Source organism: Panulirus ornatus, chromosome 1 (genome assembly GCF_036320965.1).
Source record: "Panulirus ornatus isolate Po-2019 chromosome 1, ASM3632096v1, whole genome shotgun sequence".
NCBI lineage: Eukaryota > Metazoa > Arthropoda > Malacostraca > Decapoda > Palinuridae > Panulirus > Panulirus ornatus.
Genome location: NC_092224.1, coordinates 45,403,355 through 45,424,805, shown reverse-complemented (window position 1 = coordinate 45,424,805; position 21,451 = coordinate 45,403,355). Strand labels below are relative to the sequence as shown.

The following is a 21,451-nucleotide window of genomic DNA, read 5'->3' as shown; positions in this document are numbered from 1 at the left end:
TAACTCACCGTGTGACACCATCAACTTGTAACCTCACCCTTTGACATCATCGACTTCTCAACTTATCCTGCGACATCTTAAGCATGTAACCTCACCGTGTGACGCCATCAATCTGTAACCTCAGAGTGTGACACCATCAACTTGTTACCTCATCCTGTGACACCATCAACCTGAACCTCACCCAGTGTTACTATAAAACTGTTACCTCATCCTGTGTTACCATTATCATAAACCTCATCTTTTGTCATTATAAAACTGTTACCTCATCCTGTGACACCATCATCATAAACCTCATCTTTTGTCATTATAAAACTGTTACCTCATCCTGTGACACCATCAACCTGAACCTCACCCAGTGTTACTATAAAACTGTTACCTCATCCTGTGACACCATTATCATAAACCTCATCTTTTGTCATTATAAAACTGTTACCTCATCCTGTGACACCATCATCATAAACCTCATCTTTTGTCATTATAAAACTGTTACCTCATCCTGTGACACCATCATCATAAGCCTCATCTTTTGTCATTATAAGACTGTAACCTCTTCCTGTGACACCATCGACATGTAACCTCACTATCTGACACCATCAACCTGTAATCTCACCGTGTGTCACCGTCAACCTTGACCATAATATATGTTAGTCCTACGTCACTCAACCTGACGCACACTGTAATACACAGCTGCCTTGGCTTCACCAAACTAAGCCATATTTGCACACTTTATCAAACAAATCTATGGCCCCTAGTCCCCGGCATCATGGGGTGCTAAAAATCTCCGGATTTCCGTCTGACTCTACTGCCAATGAGAGGGAGGACTCTGACAGTAGTAGTACCGGCCCCTTCTCTCTGATAGGCATTCCTCTTTTTCTGCTCACTATACCAACCTTTGTGGTCTCTATAGTAACTTCACAGTTGAACACCATCCGTCTAATATCTCTCCTAATATCTTACATTTCTCTAAGACCCAGTTGTCTAATAATGTTCTCACAGTCCGTTTTTTTAATATCCAATTATGACCTCCACTCACGATTCCGGCTCAAAGGTGGTGCCTGTGAATATTCCACTGTTTCACCCTTCAAGAACCTTGAGTCTCCAAACTTTGATGTTATCTGGCTCAAGGTCTGTCTTCCTATTACCAAACATTTCCTCTGTTTCGCCAATTGCTCTCCTAATTCTGCAAATGTTTTATTTTTCTTCGATAATCTAAATTCCTGCCATGAGACTGTTACATCCTTTCACCCGCAAGCCGAGATTCTCTACCTCGGGAATTTCAACGTTCACCACTTATCTCCCCGCTTTAAATACTCAATCTCGCCCCTAATTGCTTCATCTGATCACATTTTCATAAATGTACATATTTTGACGGCACCTCCTCCTCCAGCAGCCCATTCTAAACGTAAGTGTTGGCACCTTAATAAAGCTGACTGGGAGCGCTTATGAAGATTCCTTTCTTGCTCTCCTTTGGTAAATTACTGTCTCTTATGTGGTGATGCTTCTGTCTCCGCCAAGCGCACAGCAGAGGTTATTCTTGCGGGATTGGAAGCATTCATCCCCTCCTCCTCCAAGACGACCTCTTCATCCAGTTCGTGGTTCAACCGTTCCTGTTTTGAGGCCATTCAGGCCTCTCCTTCCTTCGTCCATTCAGTATTTATCATTGCCCATAATCACTGCAAGTACATTATCGTGAGACAAAGAGCTCTTTTATTCAAAGGAAGTGTAATAACCGCTTCTTGTCATCCACTGATAGGTCTTTCTGGGCTTTAGCTAAAGGCATCTCGAAAAACTTCTGTCGCTCTACCTTTCCTTCTTTTTTCCATTCTGACGGTACTATAGCTGTTGCTCTCGTAGAAAAGGCAACTCTCTTTGGTTTCCGTTTCTCCTCTAACTCCACCTTACATGCCTTTAGCATTCCTTCACCCCCTGGTGCTCCTCTTGCTAATCCTCTGCCCCTCCCCGTAATCTCTTTTGGGACTGTCCGAAAAGCGCTTCTCTCTCTTGACACAAGCATAGCTTGTGGTCCTGATGATGTTCGTGTACTGAAGAAGTGTGCCTCTAAATTTGCACATGTGCTTGCTCGTCTGTTCCATTTCCATTTAAATCCACATAACTTTTCCATCTTCTAGGAAAGACCTTCCATAAAGCATCTCTATCTACCCCATCGTATGCATTCTCCAGATCCATAAATGCTACATACAAATCCATCTATTTTTCTAAGTACTTCTGACACACATTCTTCAAAGCAAACACCTGATCCACAGATCCTCTACCACTTCTGAAACCACACTGCTCTTCCCCAATCTAATGCTCTGTAGTTGCCTTCACCTTCTCAATCAATACCCTCCCAAATGTATTCCTAGGAATACTCATCAAACTTATGCCTCTGTATTTTGAACACTCATCATTATCCCCTTTGCCTTTGCACAATGGCACTATGCATGCATTTCGTCAGTCCTCAGGCGCTTCACCATGATCCATACATACATACATTGAATATTCTTATTAACCAATCAACAACACAGTCACTCCTTTCTTATTGCATTCAACTGCAGTACCATTCAAACCCACCGCCATGCCGGATTTCAACTTCTGCAAAGATTTGACTACCTTTTCTCTGTTTACTAAACCATTCTCCCTGACCCTCTCGCTTCGCACTCTACCCTGAACAAAACACCCTACATCTGCCACTCTATCATAAAACGCATTCAACAAACATTCAAAGTACTCACTCCATCGCCTTCTCACTTCATCACTACCTTTTATCATTCCCCCCTCCCCCTTTGCCCCCCTTCACCGATGTTCCCATTTGTTCTCTTGTCTTACGCACGTTATTCACCTCCTTCCAAAACATCTTTTTATTCTCCCTAAAGTTTAATGATATTCTCTCGCTCAAGCTCTCATTTGCCCTCATTTTCAGCCCCTGCAACCTCCTTTTGACCTGCTCCTTCTTTTATGTATCTCCCAGTCATTTGTACTCCTTTCTTGTAAGTAGCGTCCAAACGCCTCTCTTTTCTCTTTCATTAACAACTTTGCTTTTTCTTCTTCCCACCACTTACTACCCTTTCTAATCTCCCCGCCCATCTTTCTCATGCCCCATGTGTCGTAGAAGGCGACTTAAGTGTGAGGGACCGGAGGGGCTGGGTAACTTCCCCCCTCCTTGTATTTCAATTTGTAAAAGGGAAAACAAGAGAAGTTGTCAGGAGAGGAGTGATCCTCCTCCTCGAAGGCTCAGATTGGGATGTCTGAATATGTCGTGGATGTAACCAGGATGAGGAGAAAGGAGAGATAGACGGTATGTTTGAGGAAACAAACCTGGATGTTTTGGCTCTGAGTGAAACAAAGCACAAGGATAAAGGGGAAGAACGATTTGGAAAAGTCTTGGGAGTAATGTCAGGGGTTGGTGAGAGGACAAAAGCCAAGGAATGAGTAGCAATACTCCTGAAGCATGAGTTGTGGAAGTATGTAATAGTGTGTAAGAAAGTAGATTCTAGATTGATGTGGGGAAAACTGAAAGTGGATGGAGAGAAATGGGTGATTACTGGTGCTAATGTACCTGGTCATATGAAGAAAGATCATGAGAGACAAGTGTTTTGGGACCAGCTGAGTGAGCAGCTTCGGTGCACGAGACCGGGTTATAGTGATGGGTGATTTAAATGTGAAGGTGAGTAATCTGACAATTGAAGGTATAATTGGTGTGCATGGGGTATTCAATGTTGTGAATGGAAATGGTGAAGAGCTTGTAGTTTATGTACTGAAAAAAGACTGGTGATTGGGAATATGTGGTTTAAAATGAGAGATATACATAAGTAGAATGAGAGATATACATAAGGTGAAGATTTGTAGAGGTTTTCAAAGAAGAGAGAATGTTGGGGAGAAGAGATCGGTGATAGTAAGGGAGCTTTGAAAGGACACTTGTGTGAGGAAGTACCAGGAGAGATTGAGTATAGAATGGCAGATGGTGAGAACAAATGACGTGAGGGAAGTGGATATGGAATGGGATATATTTAGGGAAGAAATGATGGCATGTGCAAAAGACGTATGTAACATGAGAAATATGGGAGGTGAGCAGATTAGAAAGAGTAACGAGTGGTGGGTTGAAGAAGTAAAGTTGTTTGCGAAAGAGAGAAGAGAGGCGTTTAGACGATACTTGCAATGCAGGAGTGCAAATGACTTGGAGATGTATAAAAGAAAGCGGCTAGAGGTTCAGAGGAAGGTGCATGAGTTGAAAAAGAGGGCAGCCAATCAACAGCATAGTCTCCCCCTTTTTTAATAAATTCCACTAAAATACCATCCAAATCCTATGCCTTAACGTCTCCCATCTTCCGCAAAGCTTTTACTCCCTCTTTTCTGTTTACTAAACCATTCTCCCTGACCCTCTCGCTTCGCACTCTACCCTGAACAAAACACCCTACATCTGCCACTCTATCATAAAACGCATTCAACAAACATTCAAAGTACTCACTCCATCGCCTTCTCACTTCATCACTACCTTTTATCATTCCCCCTCCCCCTTTGCCCCCCTTCACCGATGTTCCCATTTGTTCTCTTGTCTTACGCACGTTATTCACCTCCTTCCAAAACATCTTTTTATTCTCCCTAAAGTTTAATGATATTCTCTCGCTCAAGCTCTCATTTGCCCTCATTTTCAGCCCCTGCAACCTCCTTTTGACCTGCTCCTTCTTTTATGTATCTCCCAGTCATTTGTACTCCTTTCTTGTAAGTAGCGTCCAAACGCCTCTCTTTTCTCTTTCATTAACAACTTTGCTTTTTCTTCTTCCCACCACTTACTACCCTTTCTAATCTCCCCGCCCATCTTTCTCATGCCCCATGTGTCGTAGAAGGCGACTTAAGTGTGAGGGACCGGAGGGGCTGGGTAACTTCCCCCCTCCTTGTATTTCAATTTGTAAAAGGGAAAACAAGAGAAGTTGTCAGGAGAGGAGTGATCCTCCTCCTCGAAGGCTCAGATTGGATGTCTGAATATGTCGTGGATGTAACCAGGATGAGGAGAAAGGAGAGATAGACGGTATGTTTGAGGAAACAAACCTGGATGTTTTGGCTCTGAGTGAAACAAAGCACAAGGATAAAGGGGAAGAACGATTTGGAAAAGTCTTGGGAGTAATGTCAGGGGTTGGTGAGAGGACAAAAGCCAAGGAATGAGTAGCAATACTCCTGAAGCATGAGTTGTGGAAGTATGTAATAGTGTGTAAGAAAGTAGATTCTAGATTGATGTGGGGAAAACTGAAAGTGGATGGAGAGAAATGGGTGATTACTGGTGCTAATGTACCTGGTCATATGAAGAAAGATCATGAGAGACAAGTGTTTTGGGACCAGCTGAGTGAGCAGCTTCGGTGCACGAGACCGGGTTATAGTGATGGGTGATTTAAATGTGAAGGTGAGTAATCTGACAATTGAAGGTATAATTGGTGTGCATGGGGTATTCAATGTTGTGAATGGAAATGGTGAAGAGCTTGTAGTTTATGTACTGAAAAAAGACTGGTGATTGGGAATATGTGGTTTAAAATGAGAGATATACATAAGTAGAATGAGAGATATACATAAGGTGAAGATTTGTAGAGGTTTTCAAAGAAGAGAGAATGTTGGGGAGAAGAGATCGGTGATAGTAAGGGAGCTTTGAAAGGACACTTGTGTGAGGAAGTACCAGGAGAGATTGAGTATAGAATGGCAGATGGTGAGAACAAATGACGTGAGGGAAGTGGATATGGAATGGGATATATTTAGGGAAGAAATGATGGCATGTGCAAAAGACGTATGTAACATGAGAAATATGGGAGGTGAGCAGATTAGAAAGAGTAACGAGTGGTGGGTTGAAGAAGTAAAGTTGTTTGCGAAAGAGAGAAGAGAGGCGTTTAGACGATACTTGCAATGCAGGAGTGCAAATGACTTGGAGATGTATAAAAGAAAGCGGCTAGAGGTTCAGAGGAAGGTGCATGAGTTGAAAAAGAGGGCAGCCAATCAACAGCATAGTCTCCCCCTTTTTTAATAAATTCCACTAAAATACCATCCAAATCCTATGCCTTAACGTCTCCCATCTTCCGCAAAGCTTTTACTCCCTCTTTTCTGTTTACTAAACCATTCTCCCTGACCCTCTCGCTTCGCACTCTACCCTGAACAAAACACCCTACATCTGCCACTCTATCATAAAACGCATTCAACAAACATTCAAAGTACTCACTCCATCGCCTTCTCACTTCATCACTACCTTTTATCATTCCCCCCTCCCCCTTTGCCCCCCTTCACCGATGTTCCCATTTGTTCTCTTGTCTTACGCACGTTATTCACCTCCTTCCAAAACATCTTTTTATTCTCCCTAAAGTTTAATGATATTCTCTCGCTCAAGCTCTCATTTGCCCTCATTTTCAGCCCCTGCAACCTCCTTTTGACCTGCTCCTTCTTTTATGTATCTCCCAGTCATTTGTACTCCTTTCTTGTAAGTAGCGTCCAAACGCCTCTCTTTTCTCTTTCATTAACAACTTTGCTTTTTCTTCTTCCCACCACTTACTACCCTTTCTAATCTCCCCGCCCATCTTTCTCATGCCCCATGTGTCGTAGAAGGCGACTTAAGTGTGAGGGACCGGAGGGGCTGGGTAACTTCCCCCCTCCTTGTATTTCAATTTGTAAAAGGGAAAACAAGAGAAGTTGTCAGGAGAGGAGTGATCCTCCTCCTCGAAGGCTCAGATTGGGATGTCTGAATATGTCGTGGATGTAACCAGGATGAGGAGAAAGGAGAGATAGACGGTATGTTTGAGGAAACAAACCTGGATGTTTTGGCTCTGAGTGAAACAAAGCACAAGGATAAAGGGGAAGAACGATTTGGAAAAGTCTTGGGAGTAATGTCAGGGGTTGGTGAGAGGACAAAAGCCAAGGAATGAGTAGCAATACTCCTGAAGCATGAGTTGTGGAAGTATGTAATAGTGTGTAAGAAAGTAGATTCTAGATTGATGTGGGGAAAACTGAAAGTGGATGGAGAGAAATGGGTGATTACTGGTGCTAATGTACCTGGTCATATGAAGAAAGATCATGAGAGACAAGTGTTTTGGGACCAGCTGAGTGAGCAGCTTCGGTGCACGAGACCGGGTTATAGTGATGGGTGATTTAAATGTGAAGGTGAGTAATCTGACAATTGAAGGTATAATTGGTGTGCATGGGGTATTCAATGTTGTGAATGGAAATGGTGAAGAGCTTGTAGTTTATGTACTGAAAAAAGACTGGTGATTGGGAATATGTGGTTTAAAATGAGAGATATACATAAGTAGAATGAGAGATATACATAAGGTGAAGATTTGTAGAGGTTTTCAAAGAAGAGAGAATGTTGGGGAGAAGAGATCGGTGATAGTAAGGGAGCTTTGAAAGGACACTTGTGTGAGGAAGTACCAGGAGAGATTGAGTATAGAATGGCAGATGGTGAGAACAAATGACGTGAGGGAAGTGGATATGGAATGGGATATATTTAGGGAAGAAATGATGGCATGTGCAAAAGACGTATGTAACATGAGAAATATGGGAGGTGAGCAGATTAGAAAGAGTAACGAGTGGTGGGTTGAAGAAGTAAAGTTGTTTGCGAAAGAGAGAAGAGAGGCGTTTAGACGATACTTGCAATGCAGGAGTGCAAATGACTTGGAGATGTATAAAAGAAAGCGGCTAGAGGTTCAGAGGAAGGTGCATGAGTTGAAAAAGAGGGCAGCCAATCAACAGCATAGTCTCCCCCTTTTTTAATAAATTCCACTAAAATACCATCCAAATCCTATGCCTTAACGTCTCCCATCTTCCGCAAAGCTTTTACTCCCTCTTTTCTGTTTACTAAACCATTCTCCCTGACCTCTCACTTTGCACACCACTCCGACCAAAACACCCATATCTACCACTCTATCAACAAACACATTCAAAAAAACCTTCAAAATACTCACTCCGTCTCCTCCTCACTTCATCACTACTTGTTATTACCTCTCCATTTGTCCCCTTCACCGATGCTCCCATTTGTTTTCTTGTCTTACGCACTTTATTTACCTCCTTCCAAAACATCTTTTTATTCTCCCTCAAACTGAATGATAATCTCTTACCCCTACTCTCATTTGCCCTCTTTTTCACCTCTTGCACCTTTCTCTTGACCTCCTGCCTCTTTCTTTTATACATCTCCCAGTCACTTTGCACTCCTTCCCTGAAATAATCGTCCAAACGTCTTTCTGACTCCTATCCCGGAACTCGTTAACATCTTTAAGGGGGATGATGGTCAGTACACACTAAGATGATTGCCTGAAGGCCACAAATACACAGAAAGTGTCATAATGCAAATAACAAAGACAAAAGTTTCCTTCTCAATGGTGGGGCAATTTGTTTGGGCTTAACAGGGCGATCAACCCTCTCTCCGTCCTCCTGCAAGTGGACAACACCAACGCCTACTCACTGGCATCTACAGCTAATCTGTTGGGAGCCTGCAAGATAGAATGATTAAAAAGTATGGCTGTTAACTGTCTCACAATGCTCTTTCCAAATGGATCTGACTTCGTTTATCAATCGACTGCAATCGTGCAAAAGTTACTAATAAACATCCTGCAATATATAACTATACCCAGTTAACACTTCAGTTCTCTTCTAGATCGGGGGAGGGGGGGGGAACATTTGGGGGCTAAAGCTTGGACCTTTACTCTTGGTGGAAGGAGGTGACTGGCAGTCCTCGTTACCTTGCTGACTTGGTGATTGTTGATGTAGAACCGACAGGTCCCGTCGGGCTCGGGTATAATGTTTACGAACGAGCTCCTCGGCGACTGATGCGGCTCGATCAGATCGTGTTCCAGCATGTAGTCCAACTCCTCCTGTAGATTGATAGCTCGCTGTGGACTTACCATGTAAGGAACTTGTACAATAGGCCGGGCACCTCCCACTTCTAAGCCTGAGTTCCTCAGGGAGAGCCGTCCAGGCAAACCTCTGGGTGTGTCGACAGCAGGTCAGACCTCTCCACCCGTCGCTTCTCAGTCAGATGCGAAAGCTTCTCCTCCTCAGTCCTGTCCACGCCTCCGTCAGGTCCCCAGTTCCCCAGGGGACCCGCAGCTAGATCGTCCTTCACGTCACACGCAGCTCCCGCTGGAAGATGGATCTTGTAAGCCAGAAAATTCTGCTTCAGAGGGGTAGAATCATGATTAACACATCGTTTAAGCACCGGTTGGGGTAATAAAGGCAACAACTTGTCGCCCGTCTAGAAGCTTCCCATTCGAGACCGTCTGTCATGGCATATCATCATTTGTTCCTGAGTCTCTCTTGAATGGGCCCAACACAAATCATCAGCCTCATCCTCTGACTCTTGTTCGGATTCGAAACCAGCACAGGAGGTATCACACAGCTTCTCCTCACTAGTTTCATCCTCAGAGGGTGTCCTCAATCTCTCTGCCTCAACAGAGTCAACACCAGTTAAGTAGCCATCACACAGCACCACTTCATCGTCTTCATTCTCAGAGAGCGTCCTCAGTCTCTCCGTCTCAACGGAGTCTACACTAGCAAAGAGGGTATAGCCCTTAAACAGGAACGCGCTGTAGTTCCCACGAAACGGATCTTCTACTACAGATTGATTACCACTCTCGCAGCCCCTGCTTTCCTAAGAGCAAGGCTAGCCTCACATTACTGGGTGGCCCTAAAATTGAAGAGAGACTCATCGGCCTACCCGTGGTAGAGTCTCTGGATTCCTTCACCAGAGCCTAGCACTCCCTCACCTGGTAACCAACCTTGCCACAATCAAAACATGCCCTAATCCTCTCGGGGTTGTTCCTCTGACTCCTATGAGCCTCCGGAAAGGGAGCAGATTCAGGTGGAGGTTACATTATCACTGGATTTTCCATTGCCATCAAAACCCTTCGAAAGTCTCTCCGTACCAAGTTTGCGAGTCAGCGCGTACTGATCCGCGTGTACCCCAGCCTTGTCAACAGACTTCACTTCTCGGTCAATTAAATGATTAAGCACTTCAGGGGGTACGCTATTCTTAAATTCTTCAAGTATTATTAATTCTTTAAGTTCCGAAAACTCACAAACTTGTTCGGAGTGTAGCCATTGCGTGTATAAATCGCCCTTTTCGCGAAGATACTCTACATAGGTCTAATCAGGACTCTTAGTTTCCAGCACGACATCCTTCACGACCTCATAATCAGCACACTGGCCACCAGACAACACAGCGTATGCGGTCTGAGCCTTACCTACAAGGACAGGTTGTAGCAAAATCGACCTAGACGACATTGGCCAAGAGAGCTGATTGGCAACATATTCAAACGTACGGAAATATCTAGTTACGTCGTTTTCATAAAACTTTAACGCAAAGCTTGCGTGTCTCGTGAAATCAAGTACTGGCACTGATTGTGACGCGCCCTGTCGTAATTTCTCTTGCTCTAAAATGAATCTCATCTGCTCATTCAGCTCCTCCTGTGCTTGTGCATTATTAATCTTAGCAATCTCTAGCTAAAGTCGCAAGCATTCGGGATTAACATTAACATCACTAGAGAGATGGGAGGGATCAAGGCTTCGGCGGACATACTGTCAACACTAATTTCAATATCAGGCGCGGCACCTACGATCTGCTCGCCAAATAAATGATTTATCAATTAAGTGTCCAACTCTACTTTATGGCAATTCCGGTCATACGTCACTCCTAACATATCTGCAACAAGCCTTAACTCATAAGCTGTTAAAGATCTAATATCACTGTAAAAGACTCAGATAGACAGAAACGTTCAGCGTCGGCGTCACTGATCAACGGCATGATTAACGAACGAGGAAAGAGACTCCGTTAGGGCAAGGTCGCCAATTTCTTTTTTGTTACAGTTCCGAGCAAGGAAGCCAATGAATCTGTTACGATCCTAGCAGTGTCGTCAATTATATTTGTTACGCACGCTGGATAATGCTATCTTAACGTTATGGGATGAAAGTAAACACCAGGGTCAAATCTACATATAATACAAGAAATAAGAATACAAAATAACAAAGCACATTAATCGGGTACAAACACTTTCTTTAACACTTAACATTCCACATTCTACATTCCATACTCCAGGTAAGATTTCAAACCAGATCTCTTTCCTTTATGACAATATGACTAAAAAAACATGATGCAAGATATACTGTTCGTTGGGCCATTCTATGACAAGTTAGAATACATTGTTACATTCAGACCCTACACGACACAGTCTAACATATTATAATCTAGGGCAGCGGTGGCTACAGGGTTTGAGATAAGGAAAACCTACATTACTTGCTGGGCACATGAAGGCTGAAGGAATCACTGCCAAGCAGTCGTCAGGGCCTTTTATTTCTAGGGGCAACCCCGCCTTGACTTGCCACTTTCGGCTACAGTAGGTAGGAATAACCACAATTACCTTGATTGGTCAAAAGACTGATTGTCACGGCCTCATCCCGAAATGATTGGCTGGGTGCCTAAGGTCCGGCCCTCATACTGTCTAAAGGCCCAGTCCTGCATCTCTAACGACGCATCCAGGATGGGTGGGCGACCTTTCCCAGGCATGACCTAGTAGCTGACACTGGGTCACTTGACAACCTTACCTAAGGAATAACTAACGGCTGATTGCGACATGCAGACCCAATTGGCCATCTGGTGTGGGTGTGTGAGATCCCAGGTAGAAGTGGGAACGGCTGAGGAATCTCTTGAGACCTCCCAGGTCACCAGATGGCTTACCTATAACATACAACTTGCTATAACATAGACAAAACTAACACGAAATTTCGTAATAACATATATATATATATATATATATATATATATATATATATATATATATATATATATATATATATATATATATATATATATATATATATATATATATTTTTTGCTTTGTCGCTGTCTCCCGCGTTTGCGAGGTAGCGCAAGGAAACAGACGAAAGAAATGGCCCAACCCACCCCCATACACATGTATATACATACGTCCACACACGCAAATATACATACCTACACAGCTTTCCATGGTTTACCCCAGACGCTTCACATGCCCTGATTCAATCCACTGACAGCACGTCAACCCCGGTATACCACATCGATCCAATTCACTCTATTCCTTGCCCTCCTTTCACCCTCCTACATGTTCAGCAGGATATATATATATCCATCTTTCCACCTCCAATTTGGTCTCCCACTTCTCCTCGTTCCCTCCACCTCCGACACATATATCCTCTTGGTCAATCTTTCCTCACTCATTCTCTCCATGTGCCCAAACCATTTCAAAACACCCTCTTCTGCTCTCTCAACCACGCTCTTTTTATTTCCACACATCTCTCTTACCCTTACGTTACCTACACGATCAAACCACCTCACACCACACATTGTCCTCATACATCTCATTTCCAGCAGATCCATCCTCCTGCGCACAACTCTATCCATAGCCCACGCCTCGCAACCATACAACATTGTTGGAACCACTATTCCGTCAAACATACCCATTTTTGCTTTCCGAGATAATGTTCTCGACTTCCACACATTCTTCAAGGCTCCCAGGATTTTCGTCCCCTCCCCCACCGTATGATTCACTTCCGCTTCCATGGTTCCATCCGCTGCCAGATCCACTCCCAGATATCTAAATATATATATATATATATATATATATATATATATATATATATATATATATATATATATATATATATATATATATATATATATATGTATGTATATATATATATTGGAGGTGGAAAGATGGAGTGAAAAAGATTTTGAGTGATCGGGGCCTGAACATGCAGGAGGGTGAAAGGCGGGCAAGGAGTAGAGTGAATTGGATCGATGTGGTATACCGGGGTTGACGTGCTGTCAGTGGATTGAATCAGGGCATGTGAAGCGTCTGGGGTAAACCATGGAAAGTTGTGTGGGGCCTGGATGTGGAAAGGGAGCTGTGGTTTCGGGCATTATTGCATGACAGCTGGAGACTGAGTGTGAACGAATGGGGCCTTTGTTATCTTTTCCTAGCGCTACCTCGCACACATGAGGGGGGAGGGGGATGGTATTCCATGTGTGGCGAGGTGGCGATGGAAATGAATAAAGGCAGACAGGGTGAATTGTGTGCATGGGTATATATGTATGTGTCTGTGTGTGTATATATATGTGTACATTGAGATGTATAGGTATGTATATTTGCGTGTGTGGACGTGAGTGTATATACATGTGTATGGGGGTGGGTTGGGCCATTTTTTTCTTCTGTTTCCTTGCGCTACCTCGCAAATGCGGGAGACAGCGACAAAGCAAAATAAATAAATAAATAAATATATTTATGTATATATGTATTGTTAGGGAGTTTTGGAGTTTTAGTGCTTGAGTTTTAGAGAAAGAGGGGCAAGTCTTCAGTCTGCTGCGGTTGAGTGGACTTGGGAAGTGAGTCACTTCTTGTTCGCTGATGATACAGCGCTGGTGGTTGATTTGGGTGAGAAACTGCAGAAGCTGGTGAGTGAGTTTGGTAAAGTGTGTAAAAAAGAAAGCTGAGAGGAAATGTGAATAAGAGCAAGGTTATTAGGTACAGTAGAGTTAAGGGGCAAGTCAATTGGGAGGTAAGTTTGAATGGAGAAAAACTGGAAGAAGTAAAGTGTTTTAGATATCTGGGAGTGGATTTGGTAGCGGATGGAACCATGGAAGCGGAAGTGAATCATACGGTGGGGGAGGGGGCGAAAATCCTGGGACCGTTGAAGAATGTGTGGAAGTAGAGAACGTCATCTTAGAAAGCAAAACTGGGTATGTTTGAAGGAATAGTGGTTCCAGCAATGATATATGGTTGCGAGGCGTGGGCTATAGATAGAGTTGTGCGGAGGAGGGTGGATGTGCTGGAAATAAGATGTTTGAGGACAATATGTGGTGTGAGGTGGCTTGATCGAGTAAGTAATGAAAGGATAAGAGAGATGTGTGGTAATAAAAAGAGTGTGGTTGAGAGAGCAGAGGAGGGTGTTTGGAAATGGTTTGGTCGCATGAAGAGAGTGAGTGAGGAAAGATTGACAAAGAGGATATATGTGTCAGAGGTGGAGGGAACGAGGAGAAGTGGGAGACGAAATTGGAGGTGGAAAGATGGAGTGAAAAAGATTTTGAGTGATCGGGGCCTGAACATGCAGGAGGGTGAAAAGTGTGCAAGGAATAGAGTGAATTGGAACGATGTGGTATACCGGGATCGAACTGCTGTCAATGGACTTAAACAGAGCATATGAAGCGTTTGAGGTAAACCATGGAAAGTTCTGTGGGGCCTGGTTGTGGAAAGGGAGCTGTTGTTTCGGTGCATTATACATGACAGCTAGAGACTGAATGTTAACGAATGTGGCCTTTGTTGTCATTTTCTAGCGCTACCTCGCGCTTATGCAGGGGGAGGGGGCTGTTATTTCATGTGTAGCGGGGTGGGGACGGGAATGAATAAGAGCAGACAGTATGAATTATGTACATGTGTATATATATGTATATGTCTGTGTGAGTATATATATGTATAAGTTGAGATTATAGGCATGTATAGGTGCGTGTGTGGACGTGTGTATACATGTATATGTGCGTGTGTGGACGTGTATGTATATACATATGTATATACCACTATTCCTTCAAGCGTACTCATTTTTGCTTTCCGAGATAATGCTCTAGCCTTCCACACATTCTTCAACGCTCCCTGAACGTTTGTCCTCTACCCCACCCTATGATTCACTTCTGCTTCCATGATTCCACCCACTGCCAAATCCACTCTCAGATATCTAAAACACTTCACTTCCTCCAGTTTTTCTCCATTCAAACTTACCTCCCAATTGACTTGTCCCTCAACCCTATTTAACCTAATAACCTTGCTCTCATTCACATTTACTCTCAGCTTTTTTCTTTCACACACTTTACCAAACTTAGTCACCATCTTTTGCACTTTCTCACCCGAATCAGCCACCAGCGCTGTATCATCAGCGAACAACAACTGACTCACTTCCCAAGCCCACTCAACCACAACAGACTGCATACTTGCCCCCCATCTCTTAAACTCTTGTATTCACCTTCCTAACAACCTCATCCATTAACAGATTAAACAACCATGGCGACATCACGCACCCTTGCCGTAAACCGACATTCACTGAGAACCAGTTACTTTCCTCTCTTCCTACTCGTACACATGCCTTACATCCTCGATAAAAACCTTTCACTACTTCTAGCAACTTATCTTTCACAACATATACTCTTGATACCTTCCACAAAGCATCTCTATCAACTCTATCATATGCCTTCTCCAGATCCATAAATGCTACATACAGATCCATTCGTTTTTCTAAGTATTTCTTACATACATTCTTCAAAGCAAACACCTGATCCTCTACCTCTTCTGAAACCACACTGCTCTTCCCCAATCTGATGCTCTGTACATGTCTTGACCCTCTCAATTAATACCCTCCTGACCCTCTCAATCTATACCCTCCCATGTAATTTCCCAGGAAGACTCAAGAAACTTATACCTCTGTAATTTGAACACTCACCTTTATCCCCTTTGCCTTTGTACAATGGCACTATGCATGCATTCCGTCAATCCTCCGGCACCTCACCATGAACCATACATGCACTGAATATCCTCATCAACTAGTCAACAATACAATCACTCCCTTATCTAATAATCTCCACAACAATACCATCTAAACCCACCGCCTTGCCGGTTTTTATCTTCCGCTGATGATACAGCGCTGGTAGCTGATTCGGGTGAGAAACTGCAGATGCTGGTGACTGAGTTTGGTAAAGTGTGTGAAAGAAGAAAGCTATGTGAAAATGTGATTAAAGAGCAAGGTTATTAGGTACAGTAGGGTTGAGGGACGAGTCACTTGGGAGGTAAGTTTGAATGGAGAAAAACTGGAGAAAGTGAAATGTTTTAGATATCTGGGAGTGGATTTAGCAGTGGATGGAACCATGGAAGCGAAAGTGAGTCACAGGGTGGAGGAGGGGAAGAAAGATCTAGGAGCGTTGAAAAATGTGCGGAAGAAGAGAACATTATCTCGGAAAGCAAAACTGGGTATGTTTCAAGGAATAGCCGTTCCAACAATGTTATATGGTTGCGAAGCAAGGGCAATAGATAGGGTTGCGCGGAAAAGAGTGGATTTGTTGGAAATGAGATGTTTGAGGACAATATGTGGTGTGAGGTGGTGTGATCGAGTTAGTAATGAAGGGGTAAGAGAGATGTGTGGTAATAAAAAGAGTGTGGTCAAGACTCCGGAAGAGGGTGTATTGAAATGGTTTGGCCACATGGAGAGAAAGAGTGAGGAAATATTGACGAAGAGGATATATGTTTCAGAGGTGGAGTGAACGAGGAGAAGTGGGAGACCAAATTGGAGGTGGAAAGATGGAGTGAAAAAGATTTTGAGCTATCGGGGCCTGAACATGCAGGAGGGTGAAAGGCGTTCAAAGAATAGAGTGAATTGGAACGAAGTGATACACCGGGTCGACGTGCTGTCAATGAATTGAACCAGGGCATGTGAAGCGTCTGGGGTAAACCATGGAAAGTTTTGTGGGGTCTTGGTTTGGAGAGGGAGGTGTGGTTTCGGTGCATTATACATGACAGATAGAGACTGAGTGTGAACGAATGTGGACTTTGTTGTCTTTTCCTAGCGCTACCTCGTGCACATGCGGGGGGAGGGGGTTGTCATTTCATGTATGGCGGGTGGCGACGGGAATGAATAAGTTCAAACAGTATGAATTATGTACATGTGTATATATGTATATGTCTGTGTGTGTATATATATGTATACATTGAAATGTATAGGTATGTATAAGTGCGTGTGTGGACGTGTATGTATATACATGTGTATGTGGGTGGGTTGGGCCATTCTTTCGTCTGTTTCTCTGCGCTACCTCGCTAACGCGGGGGACAGCGATAAAGTATGATAAATAAATATAGAATAAGTAAATAACTATATATATACATATATATATATATATATATATATATATATATATATATATATATATATATATATATATATATATATATATATTTATTTATTTTATTATACTTTGTCGCTGTCTCCCGCGTTTGCGAGGTAGCGCAAGGAAACAGACGAAAGAAATGGCCAACCCCCCCATACACATGTATATACATACGTCCACTCACGCAAATATACATACCTACACAGCTTTCCATGGTTTACCCCAGACGCTTCACATGCCTTGATTCAATCCACTGACAGCACGTCAACCCCGGTATACCACATCGCTCCAATTCACTCTATTCCTTGCCCTCCTTTCACCCTCCTGCATGTTCAGGCCCCGATCACACAAAATCTTTTTCACTCCATCTTTCCACCTCCAATTTGGTCTCCCTCTTCTCCTTGTTCCCTCCACCTCCGACACATATATCCTCTTGGTCAATCTTTCCTCACTCATCCTCTCCATGTGCCCAAACCACTTCAAAACACCCTCTTCTGCTCTCTCAACCACGCTCTTTTTATTTCCACACATCTCTCTTACCCTTACGTTACTCACTCGATCAAACCACCTCACACCACACATTGTCCTCAAACATCTCATTTCCAGCACATCCATCCTCCTGCGCACAACTCTATCCATAGCCCACGCCTCGCAACCATACAACATTGTTGGAACCACTATTCCTTCAAACATACCCATTTTTGCTTTCCGAGATAATGTTCTCGACTTTCACACATTCTTCAAGGCCCCCAGAATTTTCGCCCCCTCCCCCACCCTATGATCCACTTCCGCTTCCATGGTTCCATCCGCTGCCAGATCCACTCCCAGATATCTAAAACACTTCACTTCCTCCAGTTTTTCTCCATTCAAACTCACCTCCCAATTGACTTGACCCTCAACCCTACTGTACCTAATAACCTTGCTCTTATTCACATTTACTCTTAACTTTCTTCTTCCACACACTTTACCAAACTCAGTCACCAGCTTCTGCAGTTTCTCACATGAATCAGCCACCAGCGCTGTATCATTAGCGAACAACAACTGACTCACTTCCCAAGCTCTCTGAGTAAGACAAGGGAGCAAATGGGAACTTCAGTGAAGGGCGCAAATGGGGAGGTGATAACAAGTAGTGGTGATGTGAGAAGGAGATGGAGTGAGTATTTTGAAGGTTTGTTGAATGTGTTTGATGATAGAGTGGCAGATATAGGGTGTTTTGGTCGAGGTGGTGTGCAAAGTGAGAGGGTTAGGGAAAATGATTTGGTAAACAGAGAAGAGGTAGTGAAAGCTTTGCGGAAGATGAAAGCCGGCAAGGCAGCAGGTTTGGATGGTATTGCAGTGGAATATATCAAAAAAGGGGGTGACTGTATTGTTGACTGGTTGGTAAGGTTATTTAATGTATGTATGACTCATGGTGAGGTGCCTGAGGATTGGCGGAATGCGTGCATAGTGCCATTGTACAAAGGCAAAGGGGATAAGAGTGAGTGCTCAAATTACAGAGGTATAAGTTTGTTGAGTATTCCTGGTAAATTATATGGGAGGGTATTGATTGAGAGGGTGAAGGCATGTACAGAGCATCAGATTGGGGAAGAGCAGTGTGGTTTCAGAAGTGGTAGAGGATGTGTGGATCAGGTGTTTGCTTTGAAGAATGTATGTGAGAAATACTTAGAAAAGCAAATGGATTTGTATGTAGCATTTATGGATCTGGAGAAGGCATATGATAGAGTTGATAGAGATGCTCTGTGGAAGGTATTAAGAATATATGGTGTGGGAGGAAAGTTGTTAGAAGCAGTGAAAAGTTTTTTATCGAGGATGTAAGGCATGTGTACGTGTAGGAAGAGAGGAAAGTGATTGGTTCTCCGTGAATGTAGGTTTGTGGCAGGGGTGTGTGATGTCTCCATGGTTGTTTAATTTGTTTATGGATGGGGTTGTTAGGGAGGTAAATGCAAGAGTTTTGGAAAGAGGGGCAAGTATGAAGTCTGTTGGGAATATATATATATTTTCTTTTTCTTCTTTCAAACTATTCGCCATTTCCCGCATTAGCGAGGTAGCGTTAAGAACAGAGGACTGGGCCTTTGAGGGAATACCCTCACCTGGCCCAATTCTCTGTTCCTTCTTTTGGAAAATTAAAAAAAAAAAAAAACGAGAGGGGAGGATTTCCAGCCCCCCGCTCCCTCCCCTTTTAGTCGCCTTCTACGACACGCAGGGAATACGTGGGAAGTATTCTTTCTCCCCTATCCCCAGGGATAATATATATATATATATATATATATATATATATATATATATATATATATATATATATATATATATATATATATATATATATATATATATATATATATATATATATATATATATATATATATATATATATATATATATATATATATATATATATATATATATATATATATATATATATATATATTCATATATTTATATATATATATATATATTTATATATATATTATCTATTTTACTTTTGTAATTATATTTAATGTTTTTTGTTATTGGTGTGGTTGGTTCCCGCCACAGTATCATTGCTCTTCTCGTGATGGTGGAGGCCAGGCAGGTCTTTACGTCATTATTTGTGTCAACTTTCTCTGCCAATATAATGTTGTTTGTTTGTTTTACACGTGACCTCCAATCTTATCCCGTGTAAGTCATTGCATCAACGTGAAGGCAGCTGGTCTATATCCACAATGATATGAACGTTATTCATTACAAGACCGTCATTGTCTTTTCAACAGTGTCTTCTTGTAGCTAAAATATAAAAGAGAAAAACAATTGACCTTCCTCCTCCTCATGAACTGAACCATCGGTTGACCTTGACCTGACCAGGGACCTGCTGACGAACGTCGTGCTGTGGTAGTGCTGAGTGGCAACGCGAATGGGACACTGGTGCTGACACAGAGCCAGCCACCCGTGGGACCCACTAACATTCAGGGTGTCATAACCCACCTGACACCAGGACTCCACGGCTTCCACGTCCACCAATATGGCGACCTCTCCGGGGGCTGCAAGACCGCCGGGGGCCACTTCAACCCATTCAAGGTAAGCCATTCAGGACATAAGTTTCACAGTTATGTAATCAAACACACCCACAGGTGAAGATACTAAAGAGGTATGCATATACACTTAGCAAGCTGCTTGTAATGTTGTTGTTCACTGTGATGATGGATAAGGATGTAGAGTCAGCCGGGTGGAATAGGACAAATGTCGCACTTCTCTTTACAAGAAAAAAAGATGTGGGGAAAATCGGAAAACTGCTCTGAACCACAAACCAGTGTCTGACGACTATGGTCTATGAAACTCTGGAGAAGATAATCAGTAAGAAAGAAGACCACAAACCAGTGTCTCTGACGACTATGGTCTATGAAACTCTGGAAAAGATAATCAGTAAGAAAGAAGATGACTTCAGGAAAGGAGGTCAAGCATCATAAATGTCTCAGGTAACTATGAGAGAGTTAGTTACCCCTTAAACAACAGAACTGTGGAGATTGGTCATAATCTTGGATTTGCCAGACAGCATTCAATACCCTTACAAAAAAAAAATGAAGGCAAAAACAAGGGGAATGCTTCTGCGATGACAAGGACGCATTTCGGAGGAGCCTACTGGACATCATTGGTGTGCCTCTCTCCTGGCATCATTATACACTTCTTAATTGATATAAAGGACTTGCCTGAGGGACAACTCTTCCCTAAATATGTTTGCAGATGATGCCAGTCATGAGGATAGTAAGAAGGATGAGGATTACACCAACTTACAAGGGGACCTGAACAGTTTCCTCAGTTGGTCTGATACAAGGTTGATGAAATTCAGTCCCAGTAAATGCAAAGTAATGAGGATGGGACGCGGTAACAGAAGGCTTTGTTATGGCTATTATCCAGCAGGATAGAGGCTTCAGGAATGTGGGAGGGAGGGAACAGGGAGTAACATTTGACCCAACATACATCCACAACATACATCCACAACGTACACCTACAACATACACCCACAACATATATACACAACATACACCCAAAACATATACAAACAACATATACCCACAACATACACCCACAACATACACCCACTACATCCACCCATCACATACACACACATATGTAACATTTGTGTAGCGACGTGTAGCCAGGTGTTAAATATAGCGATTTGTGTCCAGGTGCTTTCTGTAGCGACGTGTACCCAAGAATTATGTGTAGCGATATGTAGCTAGGTGTTATGTGTAGTGACTTGTGGCCAGGTGTTATGTGTAGCGACGTGTGGCCATGTATTGTATGAAATGACATGTAGCCAGATGTTATGTGTTACGATATGTAGCCCAGTGTTAAGTGTAGCGAAATGTAGCTAGTCGTGATGTGTTGCGATACGTAGTCAGGTGTTATGCATAACGACGTGTAGCCATGTGTTATGTGCAGCGATTTGTAGCCACGCGTTATGTATACAGAAGTGTGGTTACGTGTTATGTATAGAGAAGTGTGGTTACGTGTTATGTGTAGCGACGAGTGGCCAAGTGTTATATGTAGCGACGTGTAGCT

General features: G+C 43.0%; 1 protein-coding gene across 2 annotated transcripts in view; it reads left to right on the top strand.

Annotated features, from left to right (window-relative positions):
* LOC139748878 (superoxide dismutase [Cu-Zn]-like) overlaps positions 1–21,451 on the top strand; it is a 52,300-nt gene that overhangs the window by 28,908 nt on the left and 1,941 nt on the right. For both annotated transcript variants that reach the window (XM_071662252.1, XM_071662255.1), the window contains exon 3: positions 19,754–19,966. In XM_071662252.1, the coding sequence (XP_071518353.1) occupies positions 19,754–19,966 (213 nt within the window). The remainder of the gene's footprint in view (positions 1–19,753; positions 19,967–21,451) is intronic.